At 46.3% G+C, this 20,197-nt stretch overlaps 1 protein-coding gene across 1 annotated transcript in view; it reads left to right on the top strand.

The window, feature by feature from the left end:
• Positions 1-12,158: 12,158 nt before the first annotated feature.
• Positions 12,159-20,197, top strand: part of ubac2 (UBA domain containing 2) — a 193,102-nt gene continuing 185,063 nt past the window's right edge. The window contains exon 1 of the mRNA XM_055636664.1: positions 12,159-12,226. Coding sequence (XP_055492639.1) covers positions 12,196-12,226 — 31 coding nt within the window. The 5' untranslated portion in view covers positions 12,159-12,195. The remainder of the gene's footprint in view (positions 12,227-20,197) is intronic.

Raw genomic sequence — 20,197 nt, 5'->3', positions numbered from 1 at the left:
TTCTCATCTGGCCAGCTTTCCCCCATCACCCATGCACACCTTTCTTCCCACACCGCCCCCTCCTCCCCCCCCCCCCCCACCCCAAGCCCCAATACTGAGTTCCTTTCTACTCTACCACCCCCTCCATCCATTAATCTCCTACACCCTCCCTGCTTTGAATCCCCCAGTTTACTTGCTCTCCCCCACCCAGCATCCTTCTACCCACCATCTCTCCCTTAAGTCTATTTCTCCTTCTTTATCAGATTCCACCTTCATCCTTTTGCCTTCTTCACATCACTTCCAGCCACGATTCCTATTCCCTCTTATCTCCCCCACACGATTAATCTGCCTATCAATCCCTCCTCACTTGGATCCACCTACCACTTGCCAGCTCTTTCCCATTACCTTTCCCCTCATTTCTTTCTACCGGAATTCTCCCCTCTACTCCTTCAGTCCTTAAGTGCAGCACGGTGGTGCAGCAGTAACGTCGATGCCTTAGTGCCAGAAACCTGGATTTGATCCCGACTACAGGTGCTGTCTGAACGGAGTTTGTACGTTCTCCCCGTAACTTGCGTGGGTTTTCTCTGAGATCTTTGGTTTCCTACCATGCTCCAAAGACGCACAGGTACATAGGTTAATTGGCTTGGTATTAATTGTCCCTAATGTGCAGGATAGTGTTAATGTGCGGGGATCGCTGGTTGCTGACTTGGTGGGCCGAACGGCCTGTTTCCATGCTGTATCTCTAAAACTAATAAGCAAAACTGAAGAAGCTTAGTTTAGTTTACAGATGCAGCATGAAAACAGGCCCTTTGGCCCACCAAGGCCACACTGACCATCAATCACTTAAATGTTCACACCAGTTCCATGTTATTCCCACTTTCTCATCCATTCCCTACACACCAGAGGCCAATTAACCGACATACGCGCATGTCTTTGGGATATGGGAGGAAACTGGAGCATCCGGAGGAAACCTGTACAGTCACAGGGAGAACATGCAAGCTCCACACAGACAGCACCAAAAGTCAGGATTAAACTGGCATCTCTGGTGTTGTGAGGCATTTGCTCAACGAGCTGCACCACTGTACCACCTTCGTATCGCAACCTGAAATGTCATCTGTCCATTTCCCTCTACATATGCTGCCTGACCCCCTGAGTTCTTCCAGCAGTTTAGCTTGAGCTCAGTACCACTGCCCTGGTTATTGTAATTTTCCTGAGTTTCTCCTTTCCTTTCTATTCCTGATTTTCAGCCATTTCTGTAGTGTTATTGGTCCTACGGTTAAGACCCCTTTAGTTCTTTTGCCATCTCCTTACTTTCCATTATTAATACTCCAGACTCATTTTCTAAAATCACGTTGAGTTTGTGGTTCTTTTGCATAAGTATAGTGAGGTACATCTATATTACTAAAAGTCTGATTTTGACCGCATTTGGCTCGCTGTGCTGCGATTTCCGAGAGAACGCCTCCACCTACGGTCGTCATTTTTGGCCACCTCGCTCAGATCCCCCCTCCCCCTTCTGGGACCAGAGGATTTTTCCCATCAATGAAAAATCAGAGAGATATTAATGTTTTTAAATAATTTGCCATTCGCTCTGCTGCCACTGCTGGAGGGAGGTGGGAGGGGGGGGAGGGGGACACTATAAAACCAGAAAGTGGTGTGCCTCACTCAGTGTCTGCAAGATGGAGGAAGCCAGAGGTTCGTGTCTCTCTGAGCTCTAAATAACACTGACCACATGTCAACTGTGAGTGCCCTTAATGTGGTTTGAAAATGAAAATATTGTTGGGTTGAAGTAACAATGCACTGCTAATAGCTCTTTGGGTTGAAGTAAAAATGCACTGCTAATGGCTCTTTGGGTTGAAGTAAAAATGCACTGCTAATGGGTTGCTATTCGAGTTGAAGTAAAAATGCACTGCTAATGGCTGTTCGGGTTGAAGTAAAAATGCACTGCTAATGGCTGTTCGGGTTGGTGAAGTAAAAGTGCACTGCTAATGGCTCTTTGGGTTGAAGAAGTGAAAATGCACTGCTAATGGCTCTTTGGGTTGTTGAAGTAAAAATGCACTGCTAATGGCTCTTTGGGTTGAAGAAGTGGAAATGCACTGCTAATGGCTCTTTTGGTTGTTGAAGTGAAAATGCACTGCTAATGGCTCTTTGGGTTGAAGAAGTGAAAATGCACTGCTAATGGCTCTTTGGGTTGAAGAAGTGAAAATGCACTGCTAATGACTCTTTGGGTTGTTGAAGTAAAAATGCACTGCTAATGGCTCTTTGGGTTGTTGAAGTGAAAATGCACTGCTAATGGCTCTTTGGGTTGAACAAGTGAAAATGCACTGCTAATGGCTTTGGGTTGAAGTGAAAATGCACTGCTAACGGTTGTTTGGGTTGAAGAAGTGAAAAATGCACTGCTAATGGTGCTTTGGGTTGAAGAAGTGAACATGCACGGCTAATGGCTCTTTGGGTTGAAGAAGTGATAATGCACTGCTAATGGCTCTTTGGGTTGAAGCGAAAATGCACTGCTAATGGTTGTTTGGGTTGAAGCAAAAATGCACTGCTAATGGTTGTTTGGGTTGAAGCAAAAATGCACTGCAAATGGTTGTTTGGGTTGAAGTAAAAATGCACTGCAAGTGGTTGTTTGGGTTGAAGTAAAAATGCACTGCAAATGGTTGTTTGGGGGGGGGCAAATGTTTGGGTTGAAGTAAAAATGCACTGCAAATGGTTGTTTGGGGGGGTTGGGTTGAAGTGAAAATGCACTGCAAATGGTTGTTTGGCTAAACTTGACAACTTCCAGTTTGCACTATATTGATTTTAGGTAAAATGCTACCACTTATGGCTGTGATTTTTGCCCATCTTACTCAGTCCCCCTCTGCTGATCAGGTGCAGAGGATTCTTCCCATCAATGAAAAATAAAAGTGTTATTAGTGTTTAAAAATGTTGAGAATCTCTCTCCTGTCAATCACACCATGAAGGCCACACCTTTTCTGGTGGAAGGGGGAGGGATTATAAAACCCGGAAGTGTGGGTGTGGCTCAGTCTCTGTATGATGGGGAGGGAGAGGTCACAACTGTCTGAGCTGTGAATCAACTGAACACACTGAATGTCTACTGAACTGTGAGTGTGGTGTTTTGTGTGGTTTTATGGTAGTTTCACCTTGCTTGAAATGGTATGAAACTGCATTTGAATGTGGTGGCCTTGCACCCTGCATGAAATGGTATGAAACTGCATTTGAATGTGGTGTCGTTGCACCCTGCTCGAAGAGGTAAGAAACTGCACTTGAATTTGGTGGCCTTGCACCCTGCTTGAAATGGTAGGAAAATGGATTTGAATTTGGTGGCCTTGCACTCTGCTTGAAATGGAATTTCAAGGAATAGCCGTAAGTCAACTGCCAGCCCACCAGCCGTGAGTGAGCTGCCAGCACATCAGGCTTGAGGGACTGAGCTGCCACCCCAAGAATCCATTTGGCCCACAATGTCCATAATAGCCTTCTGGAGACCAGTAATCCCTGCAACCAACAACACCCATACCAGCTATCCAGAAAGCCCACCCCCACCATTGGCCACCAATATTGGAATTGGTGGAGAGGTGGAATATTGCGCCGGGGGACCAGTCCTCCCGTGTGAACATGGGACCCAATGGGTCCCACTTAGTCTAGTATACAACTAAAATCTCATTTGTAGCAACATGACAGGCATGTAGACTCAGACCATTAAATAAAAAAACATCAATTATACATACCTTACCCCAAAAAAGACACACTACAACATCAAGGATATTAAGTGGTGGGACAATCAGAGCAATAGTTGTAGGATGCATCATCAGCAATAATGTTGGAAACTACTTGTCTCAAAAATGATTTGGCTCATCAGTAATTATTTGCTGAACTCGCAATGATGCTTATAGATACCGTAAAACTGAACTTTTTTACTGGTAAACACATCCAGCAGATGTCACCCATTTTCGACAAGAAACCTCAGGCTATTGGCAATATTCCAATTCTTTTGGTTTTGATTATATTTAGCATGCTTTGAGACACCAAGGCGAGAGATGCAATGCACAAGCAGTTGCTCACTACTATTTCTCACTTCTGCAATGGTTTCAGTTCAACTAAATCTCACAAGGGGCCAACTTCTGCAATCGAGCACATACAGCACAAGAGTCTGAGGACACATTTCTGTCACTAACCATCCAGACCTTCTGTCAACATTAATGGAGACATGCCAAAATACTGTAGATATACATACCAAAAGTATGGGAAACGTTTGGCTTGGCCGCGTGTGGTCCAGAGAGGGCTGTAGCAGATGGTCTGCTGTCCCACAACTCCAAGGATCTGGGTTGGATTCTCACCTCAGCTGCTGTGTGGCACCTGCATGTTTCCCCAATACCATGTGGGAGTCCTCCAGGATACATCAATTTCCACACACAATCCAAAGACGTGCTAGCCATTTTAAAAGACTCCTTAATGTACGTAAGTGGAAAAAATAATTAAAGCACATTCCTGGGTGTGAACAACTCTGATGGTCTGTCCTGGGATCACCACATTGTCGCAATTGCAAAGAAAGCTCATCAATGCCTCTACTTCCTCAGAGATTTGAGTAGTTCAGCATGTCACAGAAAACTCCATTGACCTTCTACTGTGGAAAACATACTGACTGGTTGCATGACGGCCTGATTCGGTAGATAAAATGCACAAGAACGATGGACCAAGATAGCGCCCAATCCAGGCGACTATTTGCGTGCTAGCCACAGAAGCAGATCTACAACCACATATTACAATCGCTTCACACTTTTAACCATATAACCATATAACAATTACAGCACGGAAACAGGCCATCTCGACCCTTCTAGTCCGTGCCGACCACACAATCACCCCTAGTCCCATATACCTGCGCTCAGACCATAACCCTCCATTCCCTTCCCATCCATATAACTATCCAATTTATTTTTAAATGATAAAAACGAACCTGCCTCCACCACCTTCACTGGAAGCTCATTCCACACAGCTACCACTCTCTGAGTAAAGAAGTTCCCCCTCATGTTACCCCTAAACTTCAGTCCCTTAATTCTCAAGTCATGTCCCCTTGTTTGAATCTTCCCTACTCTCAGTGGGAAAAGCTTTTCCACGTCAACTCTGTCTATCCCTCTCATCATTTTAAAAACCTCTATCAAGTCCCCCCTTAACCTTTTGCGCTCCAAAGAATAAAGCCCTAACTTGTTCAACCTTTCTCTGTAACTTAGTTGCTGAAACCCAGGCAACATTCTAGTAAATCTCCTCTGTACTCTCTCTATTTTGTTGACATCCTTCCTATAATTAGGCGACCAAAATTGTACACCATACTCCAGAATTGGCCTCACCAATGCCTTGTAGAATTTTAACATTACATCCCAACTTCTATACTCAATTTTAAATCTCTACTCCTACAGGAACAGGTCTTACTTTAACGACGATCTTCATAATCTCCTCTCAGATCTATTTATTAGAAACATAGAAACAAGGTGCAGGAGTAGGCCATTCGGCCCTTCGAGCCTGCACCGCCATTCAATATGATCATGGCTGATCATCCAACTCAGTATCCCGTACCTGCCTTCTCTCCATACCCCCTGATCCCCTTAGCCACAAGGGCCACATCTAACTCCCTCTTAAATATAGCCAATGAACTGGCCTCAACTACCCTCTGTGGCAGAGAGTTCCAGAGAATCACCACTCTCTGTGTGAAAAAAGTTTTTCTCATCTCGGTTTTAAAGGATTTCCCCCTTATCCTTAAGCTGTGACCCCTTGTCCTGGACTTCCCCAACATCGGGAACAATCTTCCTGCATTTAGCCTGTCCAACCCCTTAAGAATTTTGTAACTTTCTATAAGATCCGGCAGATTATTTATGTCTTCCTTAGTGAAGATGGAACCAAAGTAGTTATTCAATTGGTCCGCCATATCCTTGTTCCCCATGATCAACTCGCCTGTTTCTGACTGCAAGGGACCTACATTTGTTTTAACTAATCTCTTTCTTTTCATATATTTATATAAACTTTTGCAGTCAGTTTTTATGTTCCCTGCCAGTTTTCTTTTATAATCTATTTATCCTTTCCTAATTAAGCCCTTTGTCCTCCTCTGCTGGTCTCTGAATTTCTCCCAGTCCTCTGGTATGCTGCTTTTTCTGGCTAATTTGTACGCATCATTCTTCGCTTTGATACTATCCCTGATTTCTCTTGTAATCCACGGATGCACTACCTTCCCTGATTTATTATTTTGCCAAACTGGGATGAACAATTTTTGTAGTTCATCCATGCAGTCTTTAAATGTCTTCCATTGCATATCCACCGTCAACCCTTTTAGAATTAATTGCCAGTCAATCTTGGCCAATTCCAATTCACGTCTAATACCCTCAAAGTTACCTTTCTTTAACTTCAGAACCATTGTTTCTGAATTAACAATGTCACTCTCCATCCTAATGAAGAACTCTACCATATTATGGTCACTCTTGCCCAAGGGGGCACGTACAACTAGACTGCTAACTAACCCTTCCTCATTACTCAATACACAGTCTAAAATAGCCTGCTCCTCTACATGTTGATTTAGATAACTATCCCGCATACATTCCAAGAAATCCTCTTCCTCAGCACCCCTGCCAATTTGATTCACCCAATCTGTATGTAGATTGAAGTCACCCATTATAACTGTTTTGCCTTTGTCGCACGCATTTCTAATTTCTATTCTCCACGGACTTCACTGGGTTTACCTTGCACAACACGATATTCCCTTATTTGTATGGTGTGTGTGGCTCGATTGAGAATCGTTACCTCCAGGTCAAAGAACAGCTTAGTCCCATCAACCATCAACATAGAAACATAGAAAATAGGTGCAGGAGTAGGCCATTCGGTCCTTCGAGCCTGCACTGCCATTCAATATGATCATGGCTGATCATCCAACTCAGTATCCTGTACCTGCCTTCTCTCCATACCCCCTGATCCCTTTAACCACAAGGGCCACATCTAACTCCCTCTTAAATATAACCAATGAACAGGCCTCAACTACCAAGCTTTTGAACCACACTGCACAACTCTAACCACTACGCTACGCTACACTACATATTATCTAAATGGTGGCAGATTGGGAAAGGGGGAGATGCAGCGAGACCTGGGTGTCATGGTACACCAGTCATTGAAGGTAGGCATGCAGGTGCAGCAGTAAAGAAAGCGAATGGTATGTTAGCTTTCATTGCAAAAGGATTTGAGTATTGGAGCAGGGAGGTTCAACTGCACTTGTACAGGGTCTTGGTGAGACCACACCTGGAGTATTGCGTACAGTTTTGGTCTCCAAATCTGAGGAAGGACATTATTGCCATAGAGGGAGTGCAGAGAAGGTTCACCAGACTGATTCCTGGGATGTCAGGACTGTCTTATGAAGAAAGACTGGATAGACTTGGTTTATACTCTCTAGAATTTAGGAGATTGAGAGGGGATCTTATAGAAACTTACAAAATTCTTAAGGGGTTGGACAGGCTAGATGCAGGAAGATTGTTCCCGATGTTGGGGAAGTCCAGAACAAGGGGTCACAGTTTAAGGATAAGGGGGAAATCTTTTAAGACCGAGATGAGGAAAACATTTTTCACACAGAGAGTGGTGAATCTCTGGAATTCTCTGCCACAGAAGGTAGTTGAGGCCAGTTCATTGGCTATATTTAAGAGGGAGTTAGATGTGGCCCTTGTGGCTAAGGGGATCAGGGGGTATGGAGAGAAGGCAGGTACGGGATACTGAGTTGGATGATCAGCCATGATCATATTGAATGGCGGTGCAGGCTCGAAGGGCCGAATGGCCTACTCCTGCACCTAATTTCTATGTTTCTATGTTTACCTCTGCACTGAATTACTGTGGATTTTGCACTACTCGGGGTGCTTGACATACATTGGCTTGCAATGTCATGGTCTGGTCTTTGAATAGCTGTAAATGTATTTGTCAGGTTGTTGCTTTTAATGACCCTATAAAACTTAACAGGCAAAACATTCTTATTTCAGTCCCAATACATACGACAATTAACCAATCTTGACTCCTGTAGGGGAGTTCAACAAGTGGGAGAGAATAACATTCAAGTCACAGGGAAGCCCTGGGCCCAGACTGACCTAATATAGCTCAGTCTTAAATAATGAAGAATAACAAAGTCCAGGGACATTTCTGTTCACCCCTGGCACGGAGCCAGCGTTCTTCCCGCTTATCATTGTCACCTGCTTCCTGTTGCCGGGGCTGTTTTCATTCCAGTTACTCTGAAGTCACATATCATTAATTCCACGATTAGATCAGTTTATTCTCATTTACACCAGGGTGCAATAAAATCCATGTTCACATGAGCTCACAGAGTACACAGTATACACGCAGTAATGATAAATGCAACAATAATTACAATGAGGAGTGCAAAATAACAGGAAGGATTGTAATGTAAAATCCAAGTAGTGCAGCAGACTACTAAAGTACAGTAAAACAAGTCAAATACAATAAGGTTAAGAGTAAAGTCTGTGGCAGCATCTCTGGCGATGAGGTGTGAAAGATGTGATTGGTTCAGGAGTTCATGGCAGTGGGATAAAGCTCTTCTTAAGTCTGAACATCCATTCTTTTTTTGCTTCTGCATCTTGTCCCAGAAGGTGGAAGGCAGAAAAATAAGTATCCTTAGACAGACAAGACTCCTTAACGGTACTTCCAGCCTTGCTGAGGCAATGGACTGTGAAGATGTACTGGATAGAATAAAGTGACGAGCCTGTGATGGATTGCGCTGTCATTAACCACTCTCTGCAGGTTCAGGCAGTCAAGAGCAGAGCAGTTGCCATAAGAGGCTGAGATGCATCCTGTCAGAATATTTTCTTTTGCACGTCTGTACAGGTTTGAGAGAATCCTCATGGATATGCCAAATCTTCTCATACATCATTAGAAATAAATACACTGTTGCATTTCTTCATCGCCGCTTCAGTGTGAAGATACTAGATTAGGTTGCGGTTGATATTGATGTCCCACATCCCAAAGATGTGCAGGTTTGTAGATTAATTGGCCTCTGTAAAATTGCCTCACCCCTCATCCTCCTGCACTCCAAGGAATAGAGTCCCAGCCTACTCAACCTCTGCCTACAGCTCAGACCCTCCAGCCCTGGCAACTTCCTCGTAAATTATCTCTGTACCCTTTCCAGCTTGACAATATCTTTCCTGTTATACAGTGCCCAGATACCTCCTTTAGATATCTTCAATGGTAGGGAAGTCAGTACCCATGTTGCTGTTGTAGATGTTATTATGGTGTTGTTATGGTATCATAGTGTTAAAGGTTGAACCTATGCATCTTGATTATAGCTGTTCCAATTGTCAAGGTGATTCACAACTGAATAAGTGTTTTGCAAATGTATGAAATTGCACCTGACTATTATACCCAAGTAATAGTCAACCAATAGACAACTAATTCTCATTCCATGTCCAACAAAGTGGATTGTCAGCATGCCACAAAGTGTGGGCATAGACTTTGCGTGAATTCCATATATCCACATTCATATGTCAGTATTACAAAGGAAGAATATTTTCTCCCAGTTACATTACCTGTAATTAATTACTACTATAATATTATCGAGAGACTTCAGAGCAGTGGTTTGCCGATATACTCTCTCACCTGTGAGGCTTGAATTGTAGGTTCTATGCTCTCTCTGAGTATTCATGATCACCAATCAAGTCAAGACCAGTCCAGCTCCATAGATGCTGCTGCACCCACTGAGTTTCTCCAGCATTTTTGTGTACCAGCTCAAATTCAAGATTACCAGTCCCACTCCTGCAAATGATGCATTAAACCAAGCCACTGTCTGTGCACTCTCATACACAGTATGTAAAATATCCCACAATACCATTATAAAGAAGGGATATACTTGCACCCCAGTTATTTTACTCAACCCATTCCACAAACACAGGTAGACTATTATTGGCTGTGCACAAATTGGTTGCCACGCAAATGATCATCGTTTCCTGATGCAGGATTTTGACCCCCTATGTGGGCCATACATTTACTCCACAGAGGCTGCCAAACCCGCTGAGTTTTCACCAATTTTGCTCCAGTTTCCAGCATCCTCAGTCCTTTGCATCTACGCTTGAAAAGTAGTTTGTTGGGTCGCAAACATTATGGAATGAATTGAGGTTGTGTAAAGTGTGTCCTTGTCAATTGATTGAGTGAGTGCAAGTGTCAGAGAGCATGCTAGAGAGAGTGAGATAGAGCATGTCAGTCAGTGTGTCATTAAATGAGCGTTGAGGAAAGAACTGCAGATGCTGGTTTAAATTGAAGGTAGAACACAAAATGCTGGAGTAACTCAGCGGGTAGCTCAGCATCTCTGGAGAGAAGGAATGGGTGACCTTTCTTCAGACTGTCAGAGCGTGTCAGGAATTGAATGAGTCAATGATTTTATCAGTGAGTGAGTGTCAGTAAGTGAACATGTCATTGAATGAGTGTCAGCCCTTGATTAGCCAGGTTGTGATCTGGTGCAGTTGGTGATCCCACCGAAGCCAGGGTGTGGTGTGTGAGGGCTATGGTTTGCTAAAGGGCGTAGTCAGGGCTCACAGGTGGGCATGGTTCCCCAGGAGGATGTGCCGATAGAGCTCAGTCAGAGTGAATTGGCAGCAACGCCTCCTCCTTGCTGTCCATCTGCGCAATGGCAGCGCAGGGCTGATTACTCAGTCCACTGCTCCACTCCATATTTACCCACCGCTGTGTAGCCAGATGAAGCTTCAACGAAACAGGACTTTGGGTCAACCAAGTCTGTACCAACCAACCATGTCTGGCCGAGCCAGCTGGAGTTGTTGCGTCTGTTGGGGACGTGGCCAAAGATCTTAGAGTGAAGATACCAGATTAGGTATCTTCACTCTGACATTCGGTGGGTGGCGCGACTCTGGTCAGCAGCGGCCTCTGCAGTCTGTCCGCGTTTTATTATTTTCTGTCTGTGCTTTTATGTAGTTTTTGTTATTTTTTGTTGGGGTGTGTGTGTGTGTGGGGGGACGGGGGGGGGGAAACTTTTTTAAATCTCTCCCTGCACGGGAGACCCGACCTTTTCTCGTCGGGTTTCCGTTGTCGTTGGGGCCGAAACGAGGAGCGGCCTCCAACAGGAAGAGACCAGGGACTCTGGTGCTACGACTCACCGTCGCCGTCGCGGGGCTGGCCGAGTCCGGAGCGGGTGGAGCGGTGGTGGAGCGCTGCTGCTGCTGCTGCTGCGGCCCGACCGGAGAGTCAGAGGCTCCAACCGCAGGTCTGTGGACGGCGGCACCGGGAGCCCGCGGCTCCCTGGAGGGAGACCGCTTTTCAGGGCTCTCGCAACGGCGACTTCCCCCGCCCGAGTTGCGGGGTCGAAGAGCTCCTGGAGCGGGGCCCACATCACTGCCCCGCGCGGCTTGGAATGGCCGCGGGACTCTGCGAGCGCACGCCGGGGGCTCTAACACCAAGACCCGGTGTGCGACCTCGCACCACCCGGCGTGGCTTTAATGGCCGCGGGACAATCGCCATCGCCAGCCGGGGGCTTTGACTTCGACTCTGACATGGGGGGGGGGGGAGAGGGCAGTGGAGAGATAAGTTTATTAGGCCTTCCATTAGAGCGATGTGATGGATGTTTATGTAAATTATGTTGTGTCTTGGGTCTATTTGTTTGTAATGTATGGCTGCAGAAACGGCATTTCGTTTGGAACTCAAGGGGTCCAGATGACAATTAAATGTATCTTGATCTTGATCTATAAGATCTTTGGACGTGGCTGCACCCGCGGGGGCGTGGCTTCCCTGGAAGGCGTGGCTCTGGGCAGGGGCGGGGCTTCCCTTTGATGGCATGTCCGGACGCGGGGGAGGGGCTCTAAGCGCGGCCCGTCGATGCGGGCGGGCGGGGTGATAGAAAGCGGGGGTGGGGGCAGGGTTCTAAGCGGGGGCAGGGGGGCGGGGGCGGGGCCTGGTGGCAGGGCGGGGCAGTGGCGGGGTTCAAAGAGGGGCGGGGCTACGCGAGGCGGGGGGACTGTCGATGGGGGTTGGGGGCGGGGCCTGTCGATGGGGGCGGGGCCTGGTCGATGGGGGGGTTCAAAGCGGGGCCTGTCGCGAGGCGGGGCCTGTCGTTGGGGGGGGACCTGGCGGGATTCTAAGCGGGGGGCGGGGCCTGGTGGTGGGGGCGGGGACTTGTCGATGGGGGCGGGGCGGGGCGTTGGGGGCGGGGCCGGGCGTTGGGGGCGGGCTCTGGGCGGGGGCGGCGGAACAATGCTGAGCGGCACCGGCTCCAGCGGCCTGTGTGAGTAGAAGGAGGGGGTGAGGGCGGAAGGTGCAGCCAGTCGAAGGGCAGCGTAGCCGAGATCGCTGTTTCCGGCCCTCGGGGTGCGGGCTGCCCACGAGCCGGGACCCTGGCGTCAGGCCTGTGCCCACCTGCGGGCGCTGGGACACGGCCTGTGACAGGATCGGTGGAGCAGACACGCCCTCCACTGATGCGCCGCTGCTTCACTTCCCCCAACCCCAATTCCACCCGTTAAACCGGGCCGGTCCCCGATCCCCATCCCAGGGCCGCCCCTCAGCCTCATCCCTACCCCTCATCCCGGGCCGGTCCGACCCCTTCCTGATTCCCACCCTCACCTTCACCTCTCCCACGCCGGGCCAGTCTGGTCCATCTCCTCGGGGGCTGTCCGGCCCCTCACCCCCGACTGTCTGACCCCTCATCTCTTCCACCCCAACCCCCGGGCTGTGTGGCCCCTCACCTCCTCTCCGGCCTGTAGATGTCCAACCTCACCCCAGGGTCCCCACCTCCACCACCCCTGGGCAGGTCTGGCCTTTCACCCCCTGGGTTACTTCCAGGTACTCCGTCTCCGAGGAGCATTGAAGGAGTCCCCGCACTCTGGGGTACTTACTGCCTTCTGATATGTATAGGATATTCCACTGAACTATCAGAAAGAGAGACAAAATTCTTCCTTATCTACTGGGCACAATTTTCACTTTGTTTAACCATTTATTATGGATGCTCTCTGTGAATAAATTGTTTGTGGGGTTTCCTACATTGCAGGTTCATAAATGTCCGATGTTGGCTATATATAATGACAGGCAATACTGTCAATAGAAATGTTTCTGTCCCAGTAGTGGAATGGAGATCCCTTTGTTTTAATGGTTAAAATGTATTCCTCGTTCATAATAACTTGATATAAGTATATTTGAACAGTGATCAAAAAATAAACTGCTGAATAGAACTATTTCATTGGGTGAAATGGACAGACTGCTTTTTGGGACCGTTTTTGTATTTTGATCAAGATTCCAGCAACTGCAGTCTTTTGTGTCTCAATATCTGGACATTATCTTGGGCAGATGCGTGGCAAATGCAGTATAATATAGATAAATGTGAGGTTATCCACTTTGGTGGCAAAAACAAGGATTATTATCTCAATGGGGTTAGGTTAGGTAAGGGGGAGGTACAGCGAGACCTGGGTGTACACCGGTCACTGAAAGTTGGCGTGCAGGTACAGCAGGCAATGAAGAAAGCTAATAGAATGTCGGTCTTCATAACAAGAGGATTTCAGTATAGTAGTAAAGAGGTTCTTCTGCAGTTGTATAGGGCTCTGGTGAGACCACATCTGGATTATTGTGTACAGTTTTGGTCTCCTAATTTGAGGAAGGACATCCTTGTGATTGCGGCAGTGCAGCGTAGGTTCACGAGATTGATCCCTGGGATGGCAGGACTGTCATATGAGGAAAGATTGAAAAGACTAGGCTTGTATTCAGTGGAGTTTAGAAGGATGAGGGGGATCTTATAGAAACATATACAATTATGAAAGGACTGGACAAGCTAGATGCAGGAAAAATGTTCCCAATGTTGGGCGAGTCCAGAACTAGGGGCCACAGTCTTAGAATAAAGGGGAGGTGAGAAAAAACGTTTTCACCCAGAGAGTTGTGAATTTATGGAATTCCCTGCCACAGAGGGCAATGGAGGCCAAATCACTGGATGGATTTAAGAGAGAGTTAGATAAAGCTCTAGGGGATAGTGGAGTCATGGGATATGGGGAGAAGGCAGGCATGGGTTATTGATAGGGGACGATCAGCCATGATCACAATGAATGGTGGTGCTGGCTCGAAGGGCCGAATGACCTCCTCCTGCACCTATTTTCAATGTTTCTATGTATTATCTCACTTATTGTGGAAACTTGAATGAAAATTAGCTGCCATATTTACTGCATTACATGGATGACTGTATCAGGCTGCTCATCTTCTGTGTTCAAGTAATGCTGGTCACTGAATAGTTATTTTTAGAACCCATACACATGTCTACAAGATACAGAGGATGATCGACTGATACATGTTCTTTTTAATAGTGTGACTGACTGTAAAACTATTTAAAGCATTTAATGTAGGTTTAAAGCATTTAATGTGGGATGGGCCCTCTGCTTATAATGACTTAATTTCCTTTGTGGGTGTTTACAAAGATAAAAATTGTCTGCTGACGCGTAGAACATCCTGCCCATGGTATTATTATGGAAGAAATGTGTATGTAAAACCATGTTTGTATGGGTGAAAAAATGTGAACTTTAACCATGACTCAACCTGAAGACGCACCAAAATTAATGTAGGCGGCAGTGGGTGGAAACACTCAACAGGTCAGGCAGTGAGTGCAATAGATCAATTTGATGATGTATCGCTTGAAGGGGAAGTTTAAGATAGGTTAACAGCTTTAAAAAACACACAGCCAGGAAAAAGAGTAGGATTTGGTGGGGGAGAACAAAATTTGTAATAGATTGGATTGCAGACCTGTTTGTTACATAAAGGATGTACTACAAGTCAGAAGATAATGGTAAAGAGAGGTGGAAAAAGATGGGCCATGAGAAAACGTTAATGGGAACAGCAGATTCATAACCAAGAGGTTTGTGCATGAAAATGAGAATGGTGATTATGATCTAAAGTCATTGACCTGGACAGCTGTAGAGTGACAAATTGGAAGATGATATTGTTATAACAGGGCTCCCACTTAACTTTTTTTCTCTGTTGTCAGCCTGGCAACCATGGCAGCTTTTTAGGTTGCCAAATGACAATTTAGGTGGTCATTTAAGACAGCTTGCATGACGCGTGCGATAATGTGCTTGGACGAAGTGCGTAGTTACCAGTAGGAATTATGCTCAATGAATCATTCACATTTTATTTCTGTTTCAAATAAAGTCACAATCTAAACATATTCACCAATCAAGACATGATATATACCACAGTGACATGCTGCAAAATTATAATACAGTATCTCAACTCTTTTTACATGTTGCAATGAATGCAATTTCTATTATTTCCACTTCCAAACAAAAATGTGGTTGGATTATTCAGCGTATATGATCAACCTTGGTGAGACCAAGTGCAGGCTTGGCGCTTGCTTCGCACAACACCTCCACTCAGTTTGCAATAACCAACCTGATCTCCCGGTGGCTCAACGCTTCAACTCCCCCTCCCATTCCGAATCTGACCATTCTGTCCTGGGCCTCCTCCATGGCTAGAGTGAGGCCAAATGCAAATTGGAGGAACAGAGCCTCATATTTCGCTTGGGTAGTTTACACCCCAGCGGTATGAACATTGGCTTCTCCAATTTCGGGCAGTCCTTGCTTTCTCCCTCCTTCCCCTCCCATTCCCAGCTCTCCCACAGCCTACTGTCTCCACCTCTTCCTTTCTTTTTCCCATCCCCTCCCGACATCAATCTGAAGAAGGGTCTCGACCCGAAACATCGCCTAGTCCTTCGCTCCATAGATGCTGCCTCACCCGCCGATTTTCTCTAGCTTTTTTGTCTACCAATGGGATCCCACCACTGACCACATCTTTCCATCTCCTCCCCTGTCGGCTTTCCGCAGAGACCGCTCCCTCTTTAACTCCCTGGTCAATTCATCCTTTCCCACCCAAACCACCCTCTCTCCTGGCACTTTCGCTTGCAACCGCAGGAAATGCTACACTTGTTGCTTTCCCACCCGCCCTGACTTCATTCAAGGATCCAAGCAGTCGTTCCAGGTACGACAGAGGTTCACCTGCACCTCCTCCAACCTCATCTATTGCATCCGCTGCTCTAGGTGTCAGCTGCTCTACATCGCTGAGACCAAGCATAGGCTTGGCGATCGCTTCGCCCAACACCTCTGCTCGGTTCGCAATAACTAACCTGATCTCCCGGTAGCTCAGTACTTCAACTCCCCCTCCCATTCCGAATCTGACCTTTCTGTCCTGGGCCTCCTCCATGGCCAGAGTGAGGCACACCGCAAATTGGAGGAGCAGCACTTCATATTTCGCTTGGGCAGTTTACACCCCAGCGGTATGAACAATGACTTCTCCAATTTCATGTAGTCCCTGCTTTCTCCTCCCCTTCCCAGCTCTCCCTCAGCCCACTGTCTCCGCCTCTTCCTTTCTTCTTCCCGTTCCCCCCCCCCCCCCACCCTCACATCAGTGTGAAGAAGGGTCTCGACCCGAAACGTCGCCTATTTCCTACGCTTCATAGATGCTGCCTCCCCGCTGAGTGTCTCCAGCATTTTTGTCTACCCATTCACACAAGTTCTGTTATCCCACTTTGCTCACCCACTCCCGACACATTAGGGGCAATTTTACAGAGACAAGTTAACCTACAAAGCTAATGCGTCTTTGGGATGTGGGAGGAAACCCACACGCTTGCAGGGAGAATGTGCAAATTCAACACAGACAGCGCCCGAGGACAGGATCGAACACAGATCTCTGGCGTGTGAGGCAGCAAGCCAACCAGCTGTGCCAATATATTTTGTTTTCTAACACACAAAAAATTATACGTTGATAACTTTGGTTACTAAAAACAAGAAACTATCCATTTTCAGTTTTAAATCTCCAAGTGAAGCTATGTCCCACTTTACAGCTACTGTATGTTTTAATTCAGTTCAAGACTATGGGGCAGTACATTGGCAGTAAAGTTGCTGCCTAAAAGTGCCAGAGACCCGGAATTGATCCTGAATGTGGGTGCTATCTGTATGGAGTTTGCTCCTTTTCCCTTTGATCGCATGGGTTTTCTCCGGGTGCTCTTGTTTCCTTCCACATTCCAAAGGTGTGCAGGAACCTTTTTCAGATCCAACCCAAAACGTAATATTTTCCTTTTGTCCCAAGATTCTATCTGACCTGTTGAGTTACTCCAGCTTTTTGTGTCTATCTTCAGTTTAAACCAGCATCTGCAGTTCCTTCCTACACACACGATACTATACGATAGAACTTTATTAATCCCAGGAGGGAAATTATGTGTGTGTGTTTATATATACACACACACACACACACACACATATATATTTATATAGTTATATATTCATATATAAATATACACTGTTTTGTTTTCTCGTTTATAACATTGTTTACAGAGTACTGTGTTTACATATTCTGTTGTGCTGCTGCAAGTAAGGATTTCATTGTTCTAACTGGGACATGAGAGAATAAAACACTCTTGACGCGTTGTTAATGTGTAGGATAGAACTAGTGTAGGGGTGATTGGAGGTCCGCATGGACTCGGTGGGCCGAAGGGCCTGTTTCCACTCTGTATCCTTAAATTAAATTAAAAACACTAAAACTAGAGGGAGTCTAAAGAAAGGTCTCTATCCGAAACGTCACCCAATTTCTTCTATCCAGAGATACTGGCTGCTCCATGGAGTTCCCCCGCACAATTAAAGCATGGAATAGTCTTCATCCTACCACAGTTACCCAACCAGACGCAGCTAAATTTAAGGTAGCTCTTTTTTCCCCAAGAACCATTTTTTGCTTAAGTCCAAGTCAAGAGTCAAGAGAGTTTTATTGTCATGTGTCCCAGATAGGACAATGAAATTCTTGCTTGCTGCAGCACAACAGAATATGTAAACATAATTCAGAACAGGGGGTAAAAGCTCAGTGTGTTTATAAACCATAGACAATATATATACACAATAAATAAACAGATAAAGTGCAATAGGGCTGTTATTGTTCAGAGTTTGGAGTTTGGTGATGGACCCTCCACCGTCTCCAGTTTAAATTCCATTTAGAATATTTTTGGAGGACCAGGAAACCAAGAAGCAAGAGTTACTCCAGAGAGTTACTCCAGCTCCAGGGAGTGATTCTGCATTGGTTTTCAGTGGTCACGGCGTGGCGGCGACCGGATAGCAATGGTGGCCAGATCTCCCACAATGCAAAGGGAGAGAGAAAGTGCCCGGCGCGACCAGTTGCCGTGGCAGTGCGCATGTGTAGGGCTGCTGATGATGTACTGACCATTGTTGTGTGCATGTGCAGGGGAAGGATGTGCTGGCTGTGGCAGTGCGCATGTGCCAGCGGATGATGAGTGGCAAGAGAGCGAAGACCCGGACACGGATGGTGGGCGGAGATTGTGCATGACGGATAGAGAGGGGGACCGGCTCAGAGTTGAACGGCGCGTGTCCCGGGTGCTTGCCAAGCCGGGCAAAATACAGACCGGCTCAGAGTTGAACGGCGCGTGTCCCGGGTGCTTGCCAAGCCGGGCAAAATTACAGGACTTTCAGGTTGTCCGGCAGGACGTTAGATGGCCATTGGCACCCGGGCAACCGTTAATTTCGAGCCCTGTATAAGCATCTATAAATCAGTGTAGGATTTTTTGAGTTGGAGTTGAACTCTGCTTTTTGTGCCAGTTACGTTAGAGCATTGGAAACTAAATGACTTTCCCCTGGCGCCATCAGTGAAAATAGATTTCTTGGATCGCTCATAATTTTGAACACTTTTTCAAAACTGGTTAACATTCTTTATTCTTATAAGAAGAATCTCAATTTCTCCAGTTACTCTGCATAATTGAAAGCTGCAGCTCTTGAGACCATTCTTATAAATTTTGCAAAGCGTCTTCTCCAAGACCTTTCCCTCTTTCATAAAGTGTGATTCATAGTTATGAACAGCTGAACTGTGTCTGAGATGAAACTCAATTAGTGATACACAGAAGACAGACACAAAAATCTGGAATAACTCAGCGGGTCAGGCAGCATCTCGAGAAAAGGAATAGGTGATGTTTTGGGTCGAGATCCTTCTTCAGACTGTCTTTGGGTTAAACCAACACCTGCAGTTTCTCTTGCAGGGGCCGTGGAGCGTTTTTGAAAGTGTGGGGGGCTGAGTGATCAGTGGCCTTCTGGGTACCCAGCGAGGGAACGGAGCAACTGAGGGGGGTATTCCCCCTCCCACAGTAGGGACATTTTGAAATGTGATGTATTAAAATCATGTTTTAGTCCATTGTAGAAGGATGATTCCAATGTTTTTTGTTTGAAGTATTTTTAAAAGATAATGTAGGACCTATATGAGAGATAGGAGCAGGAGATTATTATTTTTGTTATTGCTCGACCACCGAAACTGGGGGATAATAATACATGCCATCCCCCGTCTCTAAACCAGAGGACAGATTTAAGGGGAAGGGGAAAAGATTTCATACGAATCTGAGGGGTAACATTTTCCACAGAAAGGGTGGTGGGTGTATGGAATAAGCTGCCTGAGGAGGTAGTTGAGGCAGGGACTATCCCAACATTTAAGAAACAGTTAGACTGATACATGGATAGGACAGGTACATGTTGGTGGGTGTGGGCAAGTTGGGCCGAAGGGCCTGTTTTCACACTGTATCACTCTATGACTACATTATACCTCCACCATGCATGAATGCTTCAAAATTAAGTGGTTGAGTGTTATTGCCATATACTCAAGCGTAGAAACATAGAAAGTAGGTGCAGGAATAGGCCATTCGGCCCTTTGAGCCAGCAATTCAATATGATCATGGCCGTTCATCTGAAATCAGTACTCCTTTCCTGTTTTTTCCCCATATCCCTTGATTTTGATCCCTAGCTCCAAGAGCAAAATGTAACTCTCTTGAAAATATCCAGTGAATTGGCCTCCACTGACTTCTGTGGAACAGAATTACACGGATTCACAACTCTCGGGGTGAAGAAAGTTTGTCCTCATCTCAGTCCTATATAGCCTACCCCTTATTCTTAAGCTGTGACCCCTGGTTCTGGACTCCCCCAACATCGGGAATATTTTTCCTGCATTTACAGTAAGTGAAAAGCTAGCAGGCAAGCAGGATGCTTTCCCCAACCACCCCCATTTGAAGGCCACTATCTTCCACCGCTCCTACCCAGTGCTAGGTGCCTACTTCCAGCAGCCACTGGTTGTCCTCCAGGATGTACCGAGCCGCAGTCTGGTCCATGCCGGTCACCAGGGAGAATTTGGTGCAGAGACTCTCATGGCAGCGGCACAACGCTTCTGACGGCCCAGGACTCTTGCATTGAGGTGA

Source organism: Leucoraja erinacea, chromosome 6 (genome assembly GCF_028641065.1).
Source record: "Leucoraja erinacea ecotype New England chromosome 6, Leri_hhj_1, whole genome shotgun sequence".
Taxonomy (NCBI): domain Eukaryota; kingdom Metazoa; phylum Chordata; class Chondrichthyes; order Rajiformes; family Rajidae; genus Leucoraja; species Leucoraja erinaceus.
Note: the sequence above shows the minus strand (reverse complement) of the source record. Positions and strands in the feature narration are given on the sequence as shown.